Consider the following 22032-nt stretch of genomic DNA (forward strand, 5'->3'; position numbering starts at 1 on the left):
CTCCCCCACTCCCCACACACCAGTGCAGCCATGCCAGCAGGAAATTCCCAGAAGGGAAAGCCTGCATCGGGGGGGGGGGGGTGTTTCTGGGGGCAGAGCTGCCTTTAGGCAGTTTCCTTCCCCCCCCCCCCCTTAATTAAATTTTATTAACATTGCAGACTAAATCAATTTCCATCAATCCAGGAACATTTTAAAAAAGCAAAGTAAAAGTCATACATTTTTAAAGGGGAGACATCACAAGGTGGATCTACATAAGTCTAACTTGTCTTCTACTGAGCTAGGCATTCACATTGCTATAAAATCACAGGGGGACAAAACTCCATCTAATCCAGCACCTTGGCACAAGGCAACATGAGTTGTCCCAAGGACTCAGCCACCACTGCACCAGGCTGTCACCTACATAGACAAAGGGGACAGGAACTCTACACAAAAGTAAAGCCTTTAGGCAGCTTCCTAATCCCTTTCACCCTGGGAACGCTTCCTTGCGCTCCATCATTGTTGTTTTAACCATTTTTTGTGGCACAGCCCCGTTGAAGGCAGCAGGAAATTTTTCTCCTTTTTACATTTTAAAAGTATTAAAATTCCTTTTCAGCAGCCTGGAAGCCTCTGAGGAGGCGACATGACTGTGCTGCTCCCGGCCGCCGTGGATCTACCTCCCCCTCCAGGAATGGGCAGCCTGACACACTGATAACAGGCTAAATTGAAGAGAGCTTTCCCATAGTCTTTCATAGTCATCTGGAAAGGAAACAGAAAATATGGCAATGTGACTAGAATCAGATAAAAAAACAAAGGAATACAGAAACCGTGCTCATCCACCATGGTGGAGAATCTCCCTTTAAGATATTTGTAGGTCACGTTTTTGTAGTAAGGGATTTTTCTGATACAGTTCAGCCCCTTCATGGTTAAAAAAATTATTCCCCGACACTAAATCCCTGAATTTGAACTTGGATTGAAAACAAACTCTTTTTTTCTGTTTCACAGATTTTCATTGTATATCTGTCACAAGAGTTTACAGCTTTCTCTGCCATATATAGTTCAGTGTGCAGTTGACCTTTTAAAAAACTCCGTGATTTATAAGCATTAAATTGAATCACTGAATGTTTTCAGATCCATCTCTCTGTGTGTATTTGTATACATTTGCTAATGCATACACCTCACGTACATTTTTCTACTTCAGCACAAGTGATGTATGCATTGGTTCATAGCATTTCATAAATAAGGCCTGGAGAAAATACCCACTCTCCCCCCCCCCCCCATTAAAAAGCTTCCAGGTTCTTTTGGAACAGCAGAGGCCTGATGTTGCAACCCATTGCTACCACACACGTGCTGTGTTTTATTACCGTTCATTAAAGTAACATCATTTTAATAAAGCTGAAAATCCATGCTGTAATTATGTCAGCATGCTGGCACCCTGATTCTAAATACCATTGCCCCATTCCGATTGCGCCATTTGCTCTGATCTGCAGGTGGGTTATTCTGCACTTGGGCTAACGTGTTAATTTCAGTGGACGTAGCGGCTCCCAAGAAATGTGTACGTGGGTCCGTTTCCTCCACTGAAGTTGAGTCTTTGTAGGCAATGGAGTTCTGGGTGCGCACAGAAGTTCCAGCTTTGGTAAGCGGCTGCAGCTGAGGATCCAGTCCGACAATACAACTCCATCTTCCAAAACAGAACTCTTTTAGCAGTTGGCAGCGGTTTTGGCAGAGTGTCCTCAGTGTTCCATCCACCATCATAGATATTAGATCGCCAGGTGTACACAGGATTTTTGATCATAGCCAGTACCAGGAAATCTCACTGTTTGCAGCAGGTGTATGTAAGCCTGGGCTCATGGTGATTCTTGGAACTAGTTCCACTGAAACTGGTGGTGCTTGTTATAGCAAAACAAAAAAGGTGTGTGAGACTTGTCATGTTTAAGGCATACCATCATTTACAGGTAATTCAAGTGAAGCTTTGTTGTGGGGTGTTGTTTTTTTTTTGAGAAGAGTAAATTGCCTGTTAAGTGCAAATGCTGTATTTTGCAATGAGATGGTTTTCTGTGGAGAGCGAGAGAAGGACCGTGCAGGCGCCAGTCAAATAACACCTTGTTTTAGTGTCTGTCTTTTTCTTTCCCATTGAGTGCAGGCAAGGTGCTTGGCGTTTGCACAAACCTTTCAGGAAGACAGAGGTCCCTCCAGGAATTCACAAGCTAGTTTGGACACGGACAGTACAGTTCGGACTCATGTGGTGTACAGGTTGAGGGAGCGAGCCCTGTTCTGATCAATATTCTGGGTTCCTGCCCACCCACTCCTCAGTCTGTCTTTATGGAATAAATGTTAACTTGAGAAGGCCTTGAGTGAAAGGACATTCATACAACTTCAAGCTTTGTCTTACTCTGTTTTCTCCCCTTTTTCTTAAACTTGCCTGTTCTTTCCTTAGTTATTGAGGTTGCATTCACACCTGAATTTTACTGCTGGTTTGCCACTGGAAATGGCACAGCCACCACTTGTAATGCTGTACAGAATTTGTGTTTACCTGGTGCTCATTCAGTGGAAAATCCAATGTGGGTTAACGCTACGAGAGCCAGCATAAAAAGAACACTTGGGCAGGACAGAAATTCAGCGTTGTCATTGTCCAGGAGAACAGCTGTGTAATTCTTTAGAGAGTCCTAACAAAAGTGGCAATCATTCTGCACCCTTTTGTAAAGGATTTGAAGGTAGCCATAGTTTCCTCAGCACAAAACATTAATTTGAGACAAACTTGAGGGAAATCAGGAATAAATAAATCCCCGTACGGCTGTGGATGCTACAGAAGCAATGAAATTGAGGTTGAAGTAGATTCTGGGGTACAATCAGAAGTTTAAAAGACACGTGTGAATGTAGCCTCAGGTAGTTAGAGCAGGTAGAGTAACAGTTGCTCTCATTAGAAAGAAAAAAATGAGCATTTTGAACTCATTTTTTTTTTAAATCTGGTCGCTGGTTGTACTGCCATGAAAATTGCCTCCGCGCTGATAGACAAATTCATTAGAAGTACAAGTCACAGAATTTCGAAGTCACCCTGACTCAGGGTGTTGAAGAATATATTCCGTTCTCATGAGAGCCAATGATGTTACCTGCACCTGTGTCTTGCTTAGCATCATGTGTCTCTGTTTTGCAGTTCCCAAATGTTTGAGATAAGATAACCAGTGGATTTTATTTGGTTCTTCTCTAGGCATCGTCTGGTATTACAATCCCCAAACCCCCAAAGCCTCCAGATAAGCCGCTAATGCCGTACATGAGGTATAGCAGGAAGGTGGGTACAAAATGCTTAGTCTTAATTTCCGCAAGCAGTACTTAAGAGCTCATGCTTAACTTTGTTCATAGGCGTTCTCAAGCGTGTTTGCATTCTAAACTCAACCTGAATTCTTGGCTTAATTTGTTTTTGTTTTATTACGGGAAATTTTAAGAATACCATCGTCTTCTCTTTCCATGATGAAGGCAGTGGTGAACTACCCAAGTGGAAGGGCAAAAAAAAAAAAAAAAAAGTTTCGCCCCAGAATGAAATATGGGCACAACACTGTCGGGGGAGAAATGAAGATATTTTTTATTATTTAATATTTAGAGGGGAAAAAACACTTAGCACTTACTACCACTTCCTCTGCAGACAAGGATGCATACGGTGACTTGTTGGCAGTACTTCCTGTCGTAAAAGTACCTGCTGTTTAGCGGCAAAGCAAGATTTGTTACAACTCCATAGCTGGACTTTGAAGTAGTTGATTGTAGGACTTACCCTTTTTTTTTTAAGTTCTCTTCTCCTTTTACTTTAGCGAGAGGGAACGGGGGAGTGTAGCATCGCTCCTTTTCTTTTTTAATCCATTGAATTTTTCCCCCCCGATAAAATGATCCGCTGGATCTTGTGGACAGCGCCTGATCCAATCCACTGCCGAGGAGTGACCGAGCCAGAAGGAGAACTGTTGTTACTCACCTTTTTTGCCTCTGGTTTTTAAAAAAACAAAACCTGTCTCTTCCAGCAACCTGTCGTAAATCCCCAAAAAAAGAAAAGAAGAAACGTGCAGGATTTAAGGGCACGACTGGTGGAAAGGATGCTGTGGAACTGAGAATAAAACCGGGCGGTGGAAAAACGTTATGCCTCTTCTTGTCTTCTTGCCCCAGAGAAATAATCAAACCGTGGACATAGCCTAACAAAAATAATAACTGTCTTAATGGTAGCCTTTCTTTGTGGGGATAGTTCTCTGGAGAAAAAAAAAGACCATAGTCATTTGGTGGTGTTAACAAAAGATGTGTATAATTATATAAGTATGTAGCTAGCTGGAGCTTTATTACAGATGTTTTTGTTAAGGTCTGGGACCAAGTGAAGGCATCCAACCCCGACTTGAAGTTATGGGAAATTGGGAAGATCATTGGAGGGATGTGGCGAGACCTCACTGACGAGGAGAAGCAAGAGTACTTAAATGAATATGAAGCAGAAAAGGTACACGGAAGAAATCTCCCCCTCACTCCCAAATGATGCTGGAAGTCTCTCTGTCTCTCACACATAACCAAAAAATAAAAGCTAAAATAAAGACTGGTTCTGGAGGAGGTGCTGATAAACACCAGAGTTATTGAGGAAAGAAACTGAATCAACTCTTTTGCTGTGAAAAAAAAAGGCAGATCTCCCGGGAACTTTGAGAGTATGATAGAATCACGTTATCTTGGATGGCTTGAAAAGAGCTGTTACATTCCACCCACCCAAAAAAAAAAAATCCTACAGTCAAGGTTGTGTGCCCTCCCTCTCCTGCCCCCCATTCTCCAAATATAAACTCACTCGGAAAGAAAGTGCAGTTAATCAGACTCCCCATTCGCAGGTGCTCCCTGTATTCCAGTCCCCTGCATCCCCTTTGGCGTTTGGGTTTACACGGACACACTGCAAAACGTTTAGATGCAATGCTACCTCGCCTCTGGCTGTGAGGCCTTCGCGGAACACAGCTGTTGTGAATGCAGTAAACTGCTCTTGGGATTGCCATCCCTCGCTTCGTGTGACATTTGCCTTGCCTCCTGCAAGGATCTTGCAGTCGGAAGAATCCCCCCCCCCCAAGGGTATGGGAGATGCTCTTGACTGCAGTTCTTTTTTTTTTCTTTTAAACAAAAAAAATGTATCTATCAAACTATAGATAGAGTACAACGAGTCGATGAAGGCCTACCATAACTCACCCGCGTACCTTGCCTACATCAATGCAAAAAGTCGCGCCGAAGCAGCACTGGAGGAGGAAAGCCGGCAAAGGCAGTCCCGTATGGAGAAGGGGGAACCTTATATGAGCATCCAGCCAGCTGAAGACCCAGATGGTAAGCAGGGCGCATAAGATATGTATGCTAACCTTTGTGACACTTAAGGAATCTCAAGGTGGTGGAAGGCACACCAGTAACATCTTACCAAAGGGTACTTGACAATGGAATTCTTTAGTGCGGAGCAATTTTCACACCAAACCAATTTCTGCTTGGTGGTGTCTTCTCTGCAAGGCTCTAGAGATCGGCAATTTGAGAACATTTGTATATGTGTTTATAACTGTATTATTTTAGAATATGAAACAAATCGAATTAAGCCATGTAAAAGGCAGGCGGTTCTGCGCTTTAAATCCATATTAGTCATCTTTCCAACAGTGCTAGGGGATTGTGTTCACAAGGATGAAAACAAAGAGTAATTTTGCCGCCACCTATCGCAGAATCTATCATCAGGGGTCGAGCCTAGGCGCCTGGTTGCACAGGTCCCTGAGAATTTTTTTCCACCATTTCTGTACAAGTTTGGAATTTTTTTATGCTTCCTCAAATTTGTTGGCACTACAAGTTGAAATATTTGTTTTCCGGCTCTGTTGATCAGGAGGTTAACTCTAAAATCCAAGTATACGTGCCTGAAAGTTGGTGTGGGACTGTGTGGAATTACTTGGTAGTTAATGATGTATGGAAGGAATGCAGTGCAGGGGACTTGGTAGGCACAATGGACAACCACTAAAGCATAATACATATTCTGTACTGAGGGCAGTCATAGTCTCATAAATCAGGCAAACACATTTTATCTCTCATTTCTTAGCTTACATATTTCTGCCAGCCATTCATTTAAACCCGTACAGACTGTCGAACTAGTTTGAGCTACACAAAAGCATGGTGCTTCAAACGCATCGGAGCACAACACAGGCAATAAATGCACAATTTAACAAAGGTACAGCGCCCAGCACATTTTTTTAAAAAAAAGTCTTTATAGCCTTTCCAGAAAGTTAGTAGCAAAGTAGTTCGCCTTGCTTGTTCATGGAATTCAGTAAAACTTGAGCTACCCCAGAAAAGGCCAGCATCATCACTGCCACGGTTGTCACTTGACGTGTTGACAGGCAGGATAACAAGATTTTTCAGATGTTCCCTCCTAAGACGGCAAGGAAGCACATCCCGGCTGAAAGCTACCGGAGTTCAAAAGCTCTGCTCCTTGACCCACAGAGGTTCTGTTTACACATCCTTTCCCTGCCCGTCAGTTTCTGAGCTTCATGAGGCGCTGCTCACATGTTCTCAAGCAATGATGGATTGCATCACCCGCAGATCCATTCTATCAAACTGTGGTGCTGTCTTCTGTTGCAAGGAGCCTTCCCCTCATGCAAACGGCTGTTCTGCTGGCAGGGCAGCTGGTTGCATCAAGGCGAGGCCACTGGTGCTGGCGAGAGCACTGCCATTAAAGGACAGATCACTGCCATGATAATGGCTTGCTTTTGTGGGGGGAGGGGATCGTAAACCAAGAATTTGTAGACTTCTGCAGTAAAATTGAAATTTATGTATTTGTGTGCTAGAAGCACACGCGCAAGCGAAAATAGTAGGAATTGAGATCTTGTTTAGCCTAGGACCAGTGTTACTTGGCCATACATACATAGTCTCAGTTGGTCTGGGGCTGTGGCTCAGTTTGTAGAGTATCTGCTCGGCATGCGGAAGGTCCCAGGTTCAATCCCCAGCATCTCCATTTAAAGGGACTAGTCAGGTAGGTGATGTGAAAGACCTCCGCCTGAGACCCTGGAGAGCCGCTGCCGGTCTGAGCAGACAATACTGACGATGGACCGAGGGGTCTGATTCAGTATGAGGCGGCTTCATGTGTCCCTCTGTTGGACCCAGTTCTGTATGAAGGCACAATCATTTGTTCTCGCACAGATTTCAGAAGTGGTACCTGCAGGAAACTCTTTTGTGAAAGATTGCGCCTGGATTTCCCAAGCATTTTTGCTTAACGTGGTAGCTTAAAATGGGTTGGAATCTTCCATTGCATTGATGGTTATAGCCCTGCACAGTGGTTACAGCCTATTTTTTCTGGTTGCAGCACAGTTTTTCTGGTGTGGCCACATGGTCATCATTCTGGGAATTCACTGAACAGCAGCTGGTTCAAAAGAGCTCTTGCCAACTTGCTTTTTTTTTTGCCTTCTAAGATCTGATAAGATCGGGCAACCTTGGGCCATCTAGCTGGCTTGTGCATATACATATGCAAATGTGCACACTGCTTCTAATGGCTCATGTCTTGCTTGGCCCAAGAAGTGGGATGCTCATCTGGTCAATTGTTCTAAATTGTGCAAAGCTGCATCTCCTCCTTCTTGACAGACTGGTGGAGTGGGGGCATTTTTCAGGGGCCTCTTTCTGTCCTTAGATATCAAAGACCTTACGAGGCCCTGATCCCTGTATAATCTAGTCATAAGAACGACCATGCTGGATCAGACCAAGGCTCATCAAGTCCAGCAGTGGTCACACAGTAGCCAACCAGGTTCCTGTAGGAAGCCCACAAACAAGACGGCTGCAGCAGCATTATCCTGCCTGTGTTCCACAGCCCCTAATATAGTAGCATGCTCCTCTGATACTGGAGAGAATAGGTAGGCATCATGACTAGTATCCATTTTTTCTAGTAGCCATGAATACCCCTCTCCTCCATGAACATGTCCACTCCCCTCTTAAAGCCTTCCAAGTTGGCAGCTGTCACCACATCCTGGGGCAGGGAGTTCCACAATTTAACTGCGTTGTGTGAAGTCGCTTTGCATCTCCTCTGGAACAAATTAGACTTGCTGTCAGTTGCACTCTCTTTAGTTTTTATTTTGGCCTTGGGCAGGCTGAGGCTGTAACATTTAAGAGCCCCAGCATACGTAGACGTGTTTCAGCACATCCGCGCACCCCTCCTTGCAAAATCCCTGTTGGTGTGGCTTGGACCACACAGTGCCAGGAGCAAGCTTTGCTTCCCCCACAGTAGCATACCAAAGCCTAGCAATTGCTGTGCAACAGCCAAGGCAATAAAGTGGTCAGATCTCCAGTCTAGGTCTGGAGAGACCCAGGTTCAGATCCCCCAGTCTGCCACGACGGTCACCGGGCTGTTTCCTCTCATCCTAATCTATCTCACAGGGTTGTTGAATTCAGGGAGAAGACAAGGGCCGTGTATGCTTGGAGGGAAAGGCAGGGTTAGAATTCTAATAAATGAATACATCTAAATCATAAATATTTACGATAAGGATGACTGAGATGGATGATAAGGGCAGAGTACCTTGGAGTCCTCAGGGCTGAGAGCAGCTTTAGTCTCCACCCCACTGGTATCCCTCAAAGACACTCTCCTCAGCACAGAGTGGATTCTAGTGTTATTTTTATCTCCGTGTTACAGGGGCTGAAACCACCCACTGAGTTCTCATGGCTGAGCCCCATATGCTTTCCTAATCAGCTTATAACTTTTACCACCGTGTTGGGGCAGACCTTCAGCTATATCAGTTTCAGCCTTCCTTTGAGATCCGGCGCCAAGCTTGTGTCAGACCTCCTCGCTTTGTAATGATAAACTTGTCAGCGCCGGGTGTTCGTCCTTTCATCGCATGAGGCTGCCGTACACTGAGTCAGGTCATTGGTCTGTCGTGATCAGTATCGCCTTCTTTGACTGGCAGCAGATCTCAAGGGTGTCAGGCAGGGGTCTTTCATATCACCTGCTACCAGGTCCTTTAAAAAAAAACACTGAACCTTGGACTTCCTGCATGCAAAGCAGATGCTGTACCACTGAGCCACAGGAATTATCCAAGATTTTTTCCCCAAGCCAAGTGTCTGGATGCAAGCCAAGTCTCAACCCTTCCCCCTCCCCAAGGCCCCAGAGTTAGAGTCATAGAATCATAGAGTTGGAAGGGACCACCAGGGTCATCTAGTCCAACCCCCTGCACAATGCAGGACATTCACAATTACCTCCCCCATGCACAGCCCAGTGACCCATGCAAGTACTAATTCGGATACTTTCCTGGTTTGGATACTTTCTGGTCAGTGGCTATCAGAGGGAAGGAAGGGTGCCAGGGAACAGGCTGCTTGCCTAAGACAGACAAGAGAAGCTGCAGGAGCCAACCAGCAGATGAGTGAAGAGGGACACCTGGAAGAAGAAGAGTTGGTTTTTATACCCCACTTTTCTCTACCTTTAAGGAGTCTCAGAGCGGCTTACAATCACCTTCCCCTTCCCACAACAGACACCTTATGAGGTAGGTGGGGCTGAGAGAGTTCTGAGGGAACAGTGACTAACCCAAGGTCACCCAGCAGGCTTCATGTGGAGGACTGGGGAAACAAATCCAGTTCTCCAGATTAGAGTCCGCCACTCTTAACCACTACACCATGCTGTCTGGTCAGGCCAAGCCCACGTGTAGAGGCTGTCGGGTGCTGAAGAGGGAGGTGCAGTGCTGTTCCAGGGGAAGAAACGGGACCTGCAGTTCTTATCCAGCTTCCTGCCTTCCCCAGTTCTGAGTCCTAAGAAGCTCCAGCATGGGGGCCTGATGGCAGAAGGAACGGGGAGGCAGCCTTGTGGCAGGGAGCGCTCACACAGAGCAACAGGAGTACCCTTTGCTGCATCATCCCTGCAGAGTTTTCGCTTTGGCAGCTGGGAAATGGCATTTTTCCAGACCATCACATTGCATTATTTTGTCTTTGTAGAAAAACACCTTCGTTTTCACAGCTGTCCCAGCTCCGGAGCTTGTGTTCAGTGCTGCGGTTCAGTCTGCCAACATGGGGCATGAAGAAAGTAACAGAGGGCCTAAACATGTGCCTTTCTCTCGTAAGCCCTCACATATGCCTGGCTGAGCCGAGCCACATTTTAGAATTCTTCCTTAGGTTCAAAGACCCCACAATACCGAAAACCAAAACAGCAAGCAAACAAGAGAATCATTCTCCTTGCTGTGGTACACTTCCCACTCACATGGACGTTTTTATGTGAAGGAACCTCGGAAGCTGGTACCCCCCCACCTGCACTGTGAAGCGGCACAGCTAATTTTTACCAAGCTTTTCTCCTGCCAAGTGTGAAACAGGCCTTACAAGTCACTAGAAGTGCCCTGAAAGCCCTTTCTGCTCAGCCAAGCATATGTGAGGGCTTACAAGAGAAAGGCACACGTTCATCTGAAGTGGTACAGTCAGTTCACTGTAAAGCTGTGGAATGTGCGTGTGCAATGAAATGCTGGCAAACTTCGGGAAGGATAAGCCCTGTATTTAACAGAAGCTTAAGAGCCAACGTGGTGTAGTGGTTAAGGGCGGTGGTTTGGAGCGGTGGACTCTGATCTGGAGAACTGGGTTTGATTCCCCTCTCCTCCACATGAGCGGCAGAGGCTAATCTGGTGAGCTGGATTTGTTTCCCCACTCTTACACATGAAGCCAGCTGGGTGACTTTGGGCAAGTTACAGCTCTGTTAGAGCTGTCTCAGCCCCACCTACCTCACAGGGTGTCTGTTGTGGGGAGGGGAAGAAAAGGTGATTGTAAGCTGGTTTGAGTCTCCCTTAAGTGGTAGAGAAAGTCGGCATATAAAAACCAACTCTTCTTCTTTGAGAACTGCTTTGAGGAGTTTGGCCTACCATTCCAATGCTCGACCCTTGCCCTGCATGGCTTATTACATTTTAGGGGGATTACCCAGTTAAGCAACAGTTGTCCAGTAGGAAGTATCCTGTTTGAGGGCAAGGCTCTCAAGTAGGTGGTGAACAACCAAGACCACCAAGGAAGACGGGGTTGCTATGCGGAGGAAGGTAATGGCAAAACCACCTCTGCTCATCTCTTGCCTTGAAAATCCTATGAGTTAGTCATCAAAAGTCAGTGGCAACTTGACAGCACTTAATTATTATTAGAGCACCTCACTTCCACCAGAGCAAGGCTCCCCTGTTAGCAGTAGAACAAAAAAAAGGGGGGGGGACCCCAACCAAATACGTAGACAGAGCTTCAAAGGTTAAAGCAACAAACTACAATATAACAAAATAATTACATTTATTGCAAGATGCACACAGTAAAATGGTTAAAAACACAGGGCCTGGAATACAGGCTACATATAAAAATCAGTTATAAAAATATTATGCACAGTTCATATACAAACAATGTAAATGACAAAACTTGACCAGACGTGTTTTGAGTATACTTTTATTTAGTTTTTTATTATTGTTTAACTTTTTTAATTTTATAAGTAATAATCAATACAAAAAGATACAAAAAACACACACCAAATATAAAAACATTAATACAAAAATAATATAAAATACAGAAAATAGAAAAACAGAAAAATAAAGTGAATTACACTGAGATTACTACGCTCCATCATTGCTCCATCATTACTATTCTCCATTGCTTAAATCATAGCTACCATCTTTAAGCGTCATTAATAAACCCAAATTACTACCTGTTAATTTCTTAATAAACTATAGTAACATAAATGCATTATTCGTTTATGTCCATTATATAATCATAAACTGCCTCTTATTTAATTTTTCTTATTTATAATAGCATTAAACAAAACAGATAGTCTTATTTAATCTAGACTTTTGCTTAGTTTTGTTTCTAAGATTCAAGATTTTAGAATGCTTGTCCGGTAACGCCATGGTAGTGGGAGGAACTAAGAGGAGGAAAGGAAGGTTGAGGTCAATGTGGCCAGTCTTCGCTCTCAAGCTAAGCAACGGTAACAGCACTCAAGATGCTTGTACGCCTTCTCTAACTTGCTGCATTTGTTTCAGATTATGATGACGGATTTTCTATGAAACACACGGCTACGGCCCGTTTCCAAAGAAACCACCGTTTGATTAGCGAGATCCTGAGCGAAAGCGTCGTACCCGATGTCCGATCAGTGGTCACCACAGCACGGATGCAAGTTCTCAAAAGACAGGTCCAGTCTTTGATGGTTCATCAGGTAAAGTCTGGATATCTGAAAGCTATTAATGCGTGTGTCAAGTTTGGGTAGAACACTTTCAGCTCATTCGTGAGACTTTTGGTGGCCGGGGCCAGCATGGCTGAGGCGCTGCCACGGTGCCCCCAAAGAGGTTCCCCGGCCTCCAAAAGTCTCATAAAAGCCTTTTTGAAGTTAAATTTTCAAAAATGGGGCATTTCCCACCCATTGAAAACAGCGAGGCTGTGCCAGGAAAAACCTGGCGCAGCAACGCTGTTGCTGGAGGTTCCCAGCCTGAAAGGGGTCAGGAAGCTCTGGGAACTCCCCCCGGGATGACTGCGCAGGGAGGCCGGTGTGAGCGCTCCAACCCTGGTGTCCGTTCCACTCTCGGTGGCGCAAGTGGCGCTGGAGCCGGCACAAGTGGCCCAGACGCCAGCATGGCCACTTGCACACCTCCTGAGTTCTTTCAGCCCCAAAGCTCAGGAATGGGCTGCCCTCGTATAGGTGGGGCCTGTCTGACTATGGGAACTTTCTACAGAAGTTTCCACTTATATTTTCTGGAAGTGATTTAAGATGTTTTTATTCAAATTGGCTTTTGGTGCCCAATCCTCTGGCTGGCCACACTCAGAACCCTGATGCTGAACTGGATTATGTAAAATTTTTGGAAATTCTGAAGCCACAGAATCATCATTTATAACTACCTTGCATATAAAATTGCAATATTTGACATATTTATGGAATTCAAAAGTTATAAATGCTGGGCAGCCCATTCCTACAGGGGGAGTCGATCTGTGGTGGTCGGGAGCTGCGGAACCGCGCCACTTCCTCAGAGGCTTCCTGGCCGCCGCAGACTCAAAAAAACCCCTTTTTAAAAATAAAGAAAAAGGCAGGAAAGGCCTCATTGAAAAAAAGATGGCACAGCCCCGCACTGCTCAAGATGACGTTCCTGGGGTGAAAGGGCTGTGGAAACTACCTAAAGGCAGCTCCATCCCTGGGAACATCTCCTCCTCACCAGTGCAGCCATTCTCTTCTGGGATTTAGTTCCTGGAATAGCTGCGCTGGCGGCGGGGGCCGGCGGAGCTCCATGGCTCCCAGACGCCGGCATGTTTGCCCCCGTGCCGGCGTGGCTGCCACTTTATCCCGAGATAAAGCTGATAGGAGCTGGCGCAGGCTCACACCGGCTCCTAAGGAAATTCGGCCCCCTCCCCTCAGGATTGCAGCCTTGGTTTTGTATAAGCAAAATTGTCAATATACTCAATACTTGAGAGAAAACTGCAAGCTGATGCACCCTATTTTAGCACATGCACCTTAATTTTTGCAATCTGGTTAGAGAGAGCTGTTCTCAGTGAAACTCTCACTTTTCCTCTAGCTTTGGTGCAGTCACTGCCCCAACGCCTTCTGATCTTTTTTCTCGCTCCTGCAAGGTAGGGCAATAAGCTACTTTTTACCAAGCCTGCAAGTAAATGTGTCAGTGTGGTTTGAGAGAGAGGTGAAAAGGTCAAAAGGACAACAGAAGGCATACAACTGTTGAGAAGCAATGAGAGCCCTGCATCATCAGGACTGCCCTATACTCTTAACAGCACAATCCTAGGAGGGGAGTAGTCAGGCACACCCGGGGACTGTACAGCCTGATCGCCCCCTGAGCAGCTTGCCGCCTCGGCACAGCACGCCAAAAATTTATTTTCCAGAAAACCCGGTGAAACTGCTCCATTGAGTTTCATGGGGCTATGCCTCCCTTTTTTGCAAGCACACGTTCACGCCGGCCAAAGGGGACGTCCCCAGGATGAAAGGTCTCAGGGAGCTGACTGAAGTCAGCCCCGCCCCCGGGAACCCCCCCTTTGGTGCCGGCGCAAGCCCTTGCATTGGGGACATGCTGCCCTGGCTCCACTGCATGGCTCCCCAGTGCCGGCATAAGGGGCCCTGAACCAGCATTAGTGCCAGTTTAGCCGGTGCAAGTGACACTAACGCTGGCATGGGGTCACAGCCCCCCCCCTTTCAGGATTGCCCTGCCTGTGTGGGCAGACGATACATCCAGTTAATAAGGAAACTATTATATCTAAGCATCTTCTGATCTGCAGAAGGAGACTGAAAGTTGTGAAATTTTAGGGACTTTTTTTTAAGCGTTCCTATAAAACTTGTTTTTTGTCCTTTGGGCCCTGACATTAACTGGAATGTGGATTGTATTTAAAATTATTACAGGAATACAGTCCCAACTCATGTTTATAGAGACGTATTTGGGAAATTAACAGTGCAATTTTATGCAGAGTTATTCCAGTCTGGTCTGGCCCGTCGATTTCAGTGGGTTTAGAATGAAGTAACTCTTCATAAGATCACTCTGTAATATATTCAGGTACTGTATTTCTTTAAGTTCATTCACATTTTCCCAGCTCTAGCCCCACTTTCAAAAAACCTTCCCTTGTGACCCAGAGCTCCAGCCCAGAAGCCTCTAGCGTGGCAGGTGGGCATCTGTGTATATCTATCAGGGGTGGTCCCCCACACCAGTAAGAGGTCAGTTATGGGGACACAAATTCAAGAAGATGCCTTATAATAAGTAGGACCATTGCCTAACACGGACAGTATTGTCTGCTGTGGTAGCATAGAATCATAGAGTTGGAAGGGACCACCAGGGTCATCTAGTCCAACCCCCTGCTCAATGCAGGAAATTCACAACTACCTCCCCCCACACACCCCCAGTGACCATAAAGTCATAGAATCAGTCATAGAATCAGCTTAAAGTCATAGAATCAGCATTGCTGACAGATGGCCATCTAACCTCTGCTTAAAAACCTCCAGGGAAGGAGAGCTTACCACCTCCCGAGGAAACCTGTTCCACTGAGGAACCGCTCTAACAGTTAGAAAATTCTTCCTAATGTCTAGATGGAAATCTCTCTAGGGTTTCCAGCAGAGGTTTTTCCCGTCTCCTACTACCTAGTCCTGTTTAGCTGGCGATGCCAGGGATTGAGCCTGGAACCTTCAGTGTGCAAAGCATGTGCTGGGACCTCTGAACGATTCCGTTTTTCATGTCAGTGCTTTTGGAGGTGTTTATTTTTTACTAGTCCGGGTGCATTCCTTCCACACATACACATGCTTTTGGTTCTTGTTCCCTCAGTGCCACAACTCGCTCATTCAGGTGCTCAAAAATACCTTGCCGTGTATCAGCAACAAGTGCAGGTGTCAGTAGCGCAGCTCCAGGATGTTCTTGAAGTCACCTGTTGGATCTGAATGCACACGTTAGGTGTATGAATTATTATTTTTTAGTCTACAGAGCTGACCTTTCCCTGACTTTGGGGAGGGGTAAGGGGCGAGGTCCAGCATTCAGTGCTTCAGATGTATCTTGTGGAATCTGTTTGTAGATCAGATATAATAAAGGTGTGGGCTGACTCCAAATATTCCTGTACATGCCGTTCTCTGTCATAACAATGCAACTCTTGAACTGGGTGAAATAGGGAGTTGCGTCTTTCAAAGGCGTTGGCGCATCTTTTCATTAGCATGTAAATGCCAAAACCTATTTCTCAATATGTGTCCTTTAACTTCCTTCGTTGCTAAATAGAAATTGCATGGCATACACTTTGGTACTCTTCTGCTACCATCAAGGGCAGTTACGAATCCCCTAGTCCTGAATTGTCCTATGGTGTTGGACCCACCAGCCAGAAGGCCCTGCTGTGTACCTGCTTAAATCTTGCACTACCCCATGAGGAAATTTTGAGCACAGATGTATCTATAGACTATACTATGATTGGAGGAGAGTGTTATGGATACTGTGGACTGCAAAAAACAAATCAGTAGGTTATAGAGCAAGTCAAGCCTGAACTGACCCTAGAAGCTAAAATGACTAAACGCTATCATATTTTGGTCACATGAGAAAACAAGAGTCACTGGAGAAGACAATCATGCTAGGAAAAGTTGAGGGCAGCAGGAAAAAAGGAAGACCCAACAAGAGATGGATTGACTCAATAAGGGAAGCCACACCCTTCAGTTTGCAAGATCTGAGTAAGGCTGTCAAAGATAGGACATTTTGGAGGACATTGATTCATAGGATCGCCATGAGTCGGAAGTGACTTGGTGGCACTTAACACACACACATACTATGATTACAGTCAGATTCAGATTAAGCAAGTGCTTGTTGCAGTCTATGAATCAAAAACTCAGCCCAGGTAAGAACTTCCAGGGAGATTCAGACCAGTGAATCTAGTAAAGAGGGGACGTTTCGCATATGCCAGGCAACCGCTAAGAATATGTAGCACACACGGAGAAATCAGCACAGCACAAATTGCTTAATTTCAGGGAGGTTTGCAAGATGCAGATTTTAATATTTAGGCATTCAAACTAGCTCTTCTGCAGTCATACGCAAAGATTTCAGAGCAGACGGTGGTCAGTTTTGGTTGTGTCTTACCTTGCGTTTTAGAGGCAGGATGGGGCTCTTACAGACATAGTGTCCACCTTGCTTACCAGTGAGCAGTCTGGTTGAGTAGGCAGAGATGAGTCTGGGATTTGTTGCTGAGGTCTTGCATTCATGGCTCATTACCAATGCTGATTTCTCCACAACCATCTCTCCCCTGGACATCACAGGCTCTTCTGCATACCACATCTAATCCCATCACGCCTGCTATTCACATTTACATACTGTTAACATTTAGATACTAATGCTTGTCTGAATTCACTCTCCTCTACTTAAAGACAGATGGATTCACATTCTAGCTGTATCTGAAGAAGTGAGCTGTGGCTCACGAAAGCTCATACCTTGCCAGAAAATATTTTTGTTAGTCTTTAAGGTGCTACTGGACTCTTGCTCTTTTCCGTTGAGTTAGTTTGGGTAATTTGGAGATGGGTTAGAATCGAAGCCATTGTCTTGATCATGTCACTATCTACAGTGATCTGCAGATTCTTGATGGAATTACTTCTCTCTCTTTGCAAGGTTAACAGAGAAATTATGCTCTACCCCTTTTGACCAAGCGGGTTTACCTTGGGGGGGAAGTTTTGAAACTCAGAAGCAATTCTGCCAAATGCATCATGGTAGCATGGGGATGCTGGATTAATGGGTTCTGATCTCCCTGGCCCCTTGGTTGATGAAAGAGTGTTGGGGTGTTGAAACTGCTTAGGAAATTGCTGTCTCATTGTTGGCTGAAATCTGGTGCCAAATCAAACGGAACACAGCACAGGGCCGATTTGCCAGCCTATCTGGTAGTGGTGATGGTTACCACGGAAGCCTTGCGTCTTTCTTGCATCAGCGGACTCTTGTTCAGTAAGATTATTGAAGTTAATCCATGATCTGTTGACACCAACGTCTGTGGAAGTTTAATGTGGTTCCTAGTAACAATTTTGCTAGATTCTTGGCTGATAAAATACCTCTGTTATGTGGTGGCGCTTAGTTGCCAGGTGAAACATAGATCATGTAGCAAAGACATCCCAAAGCACCCATTTGTGGGTATTCTACGGCTATCTTCAAATAGGTCACTCTGGCCATTGTGTGGGATAGTTAAAGCTACCTCTCGCATATTGAATCAGTTCTTCCTGTACTGCCCCCTTCTTTAGACATGTTCACTCTTCTTTGGCTTGATTGTGGGCTTTTTCAGTTGTTGCTCAGATCATGTGACTTGACTAGGTAGAAAGAGAAAAGAGAAACACACCTCTTTTTAGGGAATGGCATACACTAGTCCTTTTTCTGCAGGATTTTGTCTGGATGGCTGTGCCTGCAGTTGTTCTAGTATTGCAACAGGCTCCATTGCTGTTGTTAACAGTAGGCCGTTAATTAATGTCGTGTTTTTACATTGTTAATCTGTCCTCATATGTAGTGATTTTGTTTTTAGCTGTTTAGGTGTGTGTTTGTGAGCCACCTTGAGCCTTTTGGGGGAAAGACAGGGGGAAATTTTTAATAAGTAAATGTACAGCATTTGGCTTAGCAGACTAATCCTATTGATGAAGCATGAGCATGCGTCTGAAAATTAATTCGACTTTCCTTTTGAGCAGAAATTAAAGGCATGTCTATACTACAAATGTAAACCAGTAGTCGGGGTTGCCTCCCAACTTAATCCTTGGAAATGTGAATCTGCAAGGAGTTCTCAGCAGCCACAGAAATCTGCAATTAATAGAGATTTTTTTCTGGCTGAACTGGTTTAAAACAGGCTTGTTTGTATTGGGGGTATGATTTCATCACCATATTCCTTAAGAGCTTTCATTTTTATCTCAGGAATCTGTAGTTTCCCCTCCCCGAGTATGGTAACATCTGTACATTTGATCTGACGTGTTTGTTATGAGTATATGTGCATTTCATCTTGTCATTTTATTTTATTTTTGATCCTCCAGCGGAAACTGGAAGCTGAGCTCCTGCAAATAGAAGAACGTCACCAGGAAAAGAAAAGGAAGTTCTTGGAAAGTACAGAATCCTTTAACAACGAGCTCAAGAGGGTATGCTTCGGCAGATTCTTCTTGTTAGGCTTTACCCTGGCCCCCTGGAACAACCAGGAGTTTGGGTTGCATACATGTTTACATGTGACGGAGACACAGGGACCTGTGGGGATGTCTTTCCCTTCCCTTCCCTCCATCTGTGTCCATCAGAGTTGTGCTTATTCTGAAGTACTTGATCAGCTTGAAGCAGAACAGCGGGCTAACACGGGTGAGACTCTGTGCAGTTAGGTCACACTCAAAGATCACAGATAGAATGAACTTTTAATGGCTACACACAAAACCCAGAAAGCTCAGGGAATTGGGAACAATCCGTAGGCAGAAAGTTACAGGCAGAAATCCTAAGAAAAGAAGCAAAAGGTGTATTGCTAGCGAGCCCTATACGTAAACCAGAATCTTGGCATTCCTGTCCTAGGAATGGGTTCAGAACGGAAAGACCTGCAGCATCCTGGCAAGGGTTACCTTTGATATCAGTGTCGTGATGCTTAACTTCAAGCCCAGCCAGCAGTTATATGGATTCTCCTGGAGTCTGGAGAGTTTGTTTTCTGACCCAATCAGAATTCAGACTAGAGGCTTAATTTTTCTCCAAGCCTGTTTTTGGCCAATCGCTTTGAAAGTGTGGGTCAGGAGGTTAATGCACCAAGCAGGAAAATTAAAGAAGAGCCATCTTGGTGCCCCTAACCAAATGGCAAGTTGAAGCTGGGATTCATTTTCTCATTGGTTAGCTGATAGATCCCTGTAAACTCATCTCTCCAGACTTTTTAGAGAGCCACCGTTGTGTAGTGGTTAAGAGTGGCGGACTCTAATCTGGTGAAGCGGGTTTGTTTCCCCACTCATACACATGAAGCCTGCTGGGTGACCTTGGGCTGATCTCAGTTCTCTCCAAACACTCTCATCCCCACCTATCTCACAAGGTGCCTGTTGTGGGGAGAGGAAGGGAAGGTAACTGTAAGCCAGTTTGAGTCTCCTTAAGAAGAAGAGTTGGTTTTTATATGCCAACTTTCTCTCCCACTTAAGGAAGAATCAAACCAGCTTACAGTCACTTTCCCCTCCCCACAACAGACACCATGTGAGGTAGGTGGGGCTGAGAGAGTGAGTAGCCCAAGATCACCCAGCTGGCTTCATGTGTAGGGGTGGGGAAACAAACCTGCTTCACCAGATTAGCCCCCGCCGCTCATGCGGAGGAGTGGGGAATCAAACCCGGTTCTCCAGATCAGAGTTCACCGCTCCAAACCACTGCTCTTAAAAGGTAGAGAAAGTTGGCATATAAAAAACAACTCTTCTTCTCCTCCTCCTCCTCCACACATGAATGCATGAGTTGTTTTAAGAGCACATTTCAATCCTTTCACAACAAAGGTGTTGAACAATGATCTGGTAGACCACATAGTGTCAAAGGCCCACTTGCTGGGGGACCATGGACCAGTCACAGACTCTCAGCTGCACCTACCTCAGAGGGTGGTGGTTGCGAGGAGAAAGTGGGGAAGGGGAGAAACAGTGTATACTGCCCTGAGGTCCTTGGAGGAAGAGCAGAATTAAAAGGTACTAAATAAATAAAATGCAACAGTAGGGGCTCACCTAATTGAATTCTCCTCCCTGCAAAGAAGTTCCCACACAACCAAAATTCCGGGCAGAACGTAAAAGCTAGGCTCAAACTGTTCTCCCTGACGTATGAGTTTTCCCTGGCCAGAAACAAGGAGGTTTGTTAATGGCTTCCTGGAAAGTGCTGACTGTTGCTTCAATCCTACATCTGTATCCCCTCTGTGGCATCCTAGAAAACAGCCACACATTTCACGTTGCTGGCTGGGCTTTTTGTATTTTGTTAGAAACGAGGGAGCTGCAATTTTAAATTTAAAACAGGTTCTAGCTTTACAAACAGTCTCTGCAGCCAAATTCTTCAATACCATAACTTGGCATCCATGCAGTACCATACAATGTTCCAAGGGCTTCATATATATTATCTTGACAGCCTATAAGACAAGAGTGCTTACCAGGTGGCTCATTGGTAATGCCTGCTGGCTCCTAGGATTTTGGCAAAGAGTGCTGGGTTAGCTTGACTTTGGTCTGGAGGGAGAGTGGCTCGCCTGGCAGCTTCAGGGAAAAGGAGCGACGAGAGCCGTAGGACAGGAGGACCAAACAACTTGGCAAGAGCTTTGGATTCAGAAGTGACGGGGCCTCTCTCTTCCCGCCCTTAGCTGTGCAGCCTGAAGGTCGAGGTGGACATGGAAAAAATAGCCGCGGAAATTGCCCAAGCAGAGGAACAGGCCCGTAAGAGGCAGGAGGAACGGGAGAAAGAAGCAGCGGAGCAAGCCGAACGCAATCAGAACAGCACCAGCGCCGAGGAGGAGCAAGCAGCGAGCAAGGCTGAGGAGAAGAAGGAAGAGGGAAATGCTCCCATGGAGACAGGTAACCTTTCCCCCCCACAAGTTGAGCTGCAGGCTTTTCTTTAGGTAGCTACAGAGGGCAGTGTAGAGAAAGGCACATAACTAAGATGAAATTTTAAAACTGGAGCATTTAAAACTTAAAGCCCACATTGGTTGGAGATAGCTCTGAACCCTCTGAGAGCCAGCATGGTGTAGTGGTTAAGGTGCCAAACTAGGATCTGGGAAACCCTGGTTTGAATCCCTGTTCTGCCATGGAAACCTCCTGGGTGGCCTGGTGGCCAGTCACACACACTCAGCCTCGACCCTGGCAAATATTTGGATGGGAGACCTCCCAGGAATACCAGGGGCGTGACACGGAGGCAGGCAAAGGCCAACCACCTCCAAACGTCTCTCGCCTTGAAAACCCTATGGGGTCACCATAAATCAGCCAGGACTTGATGGCAAAAAATTGGAACCCTTTCTCCAGTCCCTCCCTGTATAATTGCCATTCTCCCCCCTCCCAAGCCCAAGGGATAGAGCAGGCGTCAACAAATGCAGACGCTTAGCACACTGCCGTCTCATTGACAAAGGTAAAATGTCTCTCCGACAGAGGAGCCTCCTCCAGAGGAAGCGATCGAGACCCAGCAGAACGGGGAAGGGACGTCCACTCCGGAAGACAAGGAAAGCGGCCAAGAAGGAGTGGAAAGCATGGCGGAGGAAGGAACCAGTGACAGCAACACGGGCTCAGACAGCAACAGCGCCATGGTCGAGGAGCCCCCCGCCGACCCCATCGCCCCAGAAGACAGCGAAAAGAAAGAATGAACGCAGAGCCCGTTTTTGTCATTTATCTCTTTTTGTAAAGCGATTGGCAAGATGCTCTTTTGAGGGGTGAGGGGGAGTGTTTTGGGGGGGGTTGTTTGTTGGTCCCCACCTACCATTGTAAGCGCTCAGTCCCCCAGGGGCAAGCAGTAGCCAAAGGCATGGGGAAAGAGCCCGGTTCTAGCCCATTTATGAAGACAAGAGCAGCTCTAAGGAAACACTTCTGCAATTGCGTCTGTCTTTTGTTTAAATTTTCTTGCCTCCTTTTTTCCCCGGGGAAATGTTTTGGAGGACTGAAAAGGCATCTGAATTTCTCATACCGTCCTCTCAGGCAGTTAAGAATCTGATCACTTATTG

General features: G+C 45.7%; 1 protein-coding gene across 2 annotated transcripts in view; it reads left to right on the forward strand.

Moving 5' to 3' along the window:
- The window catches only part of SMARCE1 (SWI/SNF related, matrix associated, actin dependent regulator of chromatin, subfamily e, member 1), a 45129-nt gene extending 23436 nt beyond the window's left edge, over positions 1-21693 (forward strand). For both annotated transcript variants that reach the window (XM_056864786.1, XM_056864787.1), the window contains exons 4-10: positions 3185-3265; positions 4313-4444; positions 5124-5295; positions 11946-12118; positions 18398-18499; positions 20689-20899; positions 21467-21693. In XM_056864786.1, the coding sequence (XP_056720764.1) occupies positions 3185-3265; positions 4313-4444; positions 5124-5295; positions 11946-12118; positions 18398-18499; positions 20689-20899; positions 21467-21678 (1083 nt within the window). In that variant the 3' untranslated portion in view covers positions 21679-21693. The remainder of the gene's footprint in view (positions 1-3184; positions 3266-4312; positions 4445-5123; positions 5296-11945; positions 12119-18397; positions 18500-20688; positions 20900-21466) is intronic.
- The last annotated feature ends 339 nt before the right edge of the window (positions 21694-22032 follow it).

This window comes from Euleptes europaea, chromosome 18 (genome assembly GCF_029931775.1).
Source record: "Euleptes europaea isolate rEulEur1 chromosome 18, rEulEur1.hap1, whole genome shotgun sequence".
Classification (NCBI taxonomy): Eukaryota; Metazoa; Chordata; class Lepidosauria; order Squamata; family Sphaerodactylidae; genus Euleptes; species Euleptes europaea.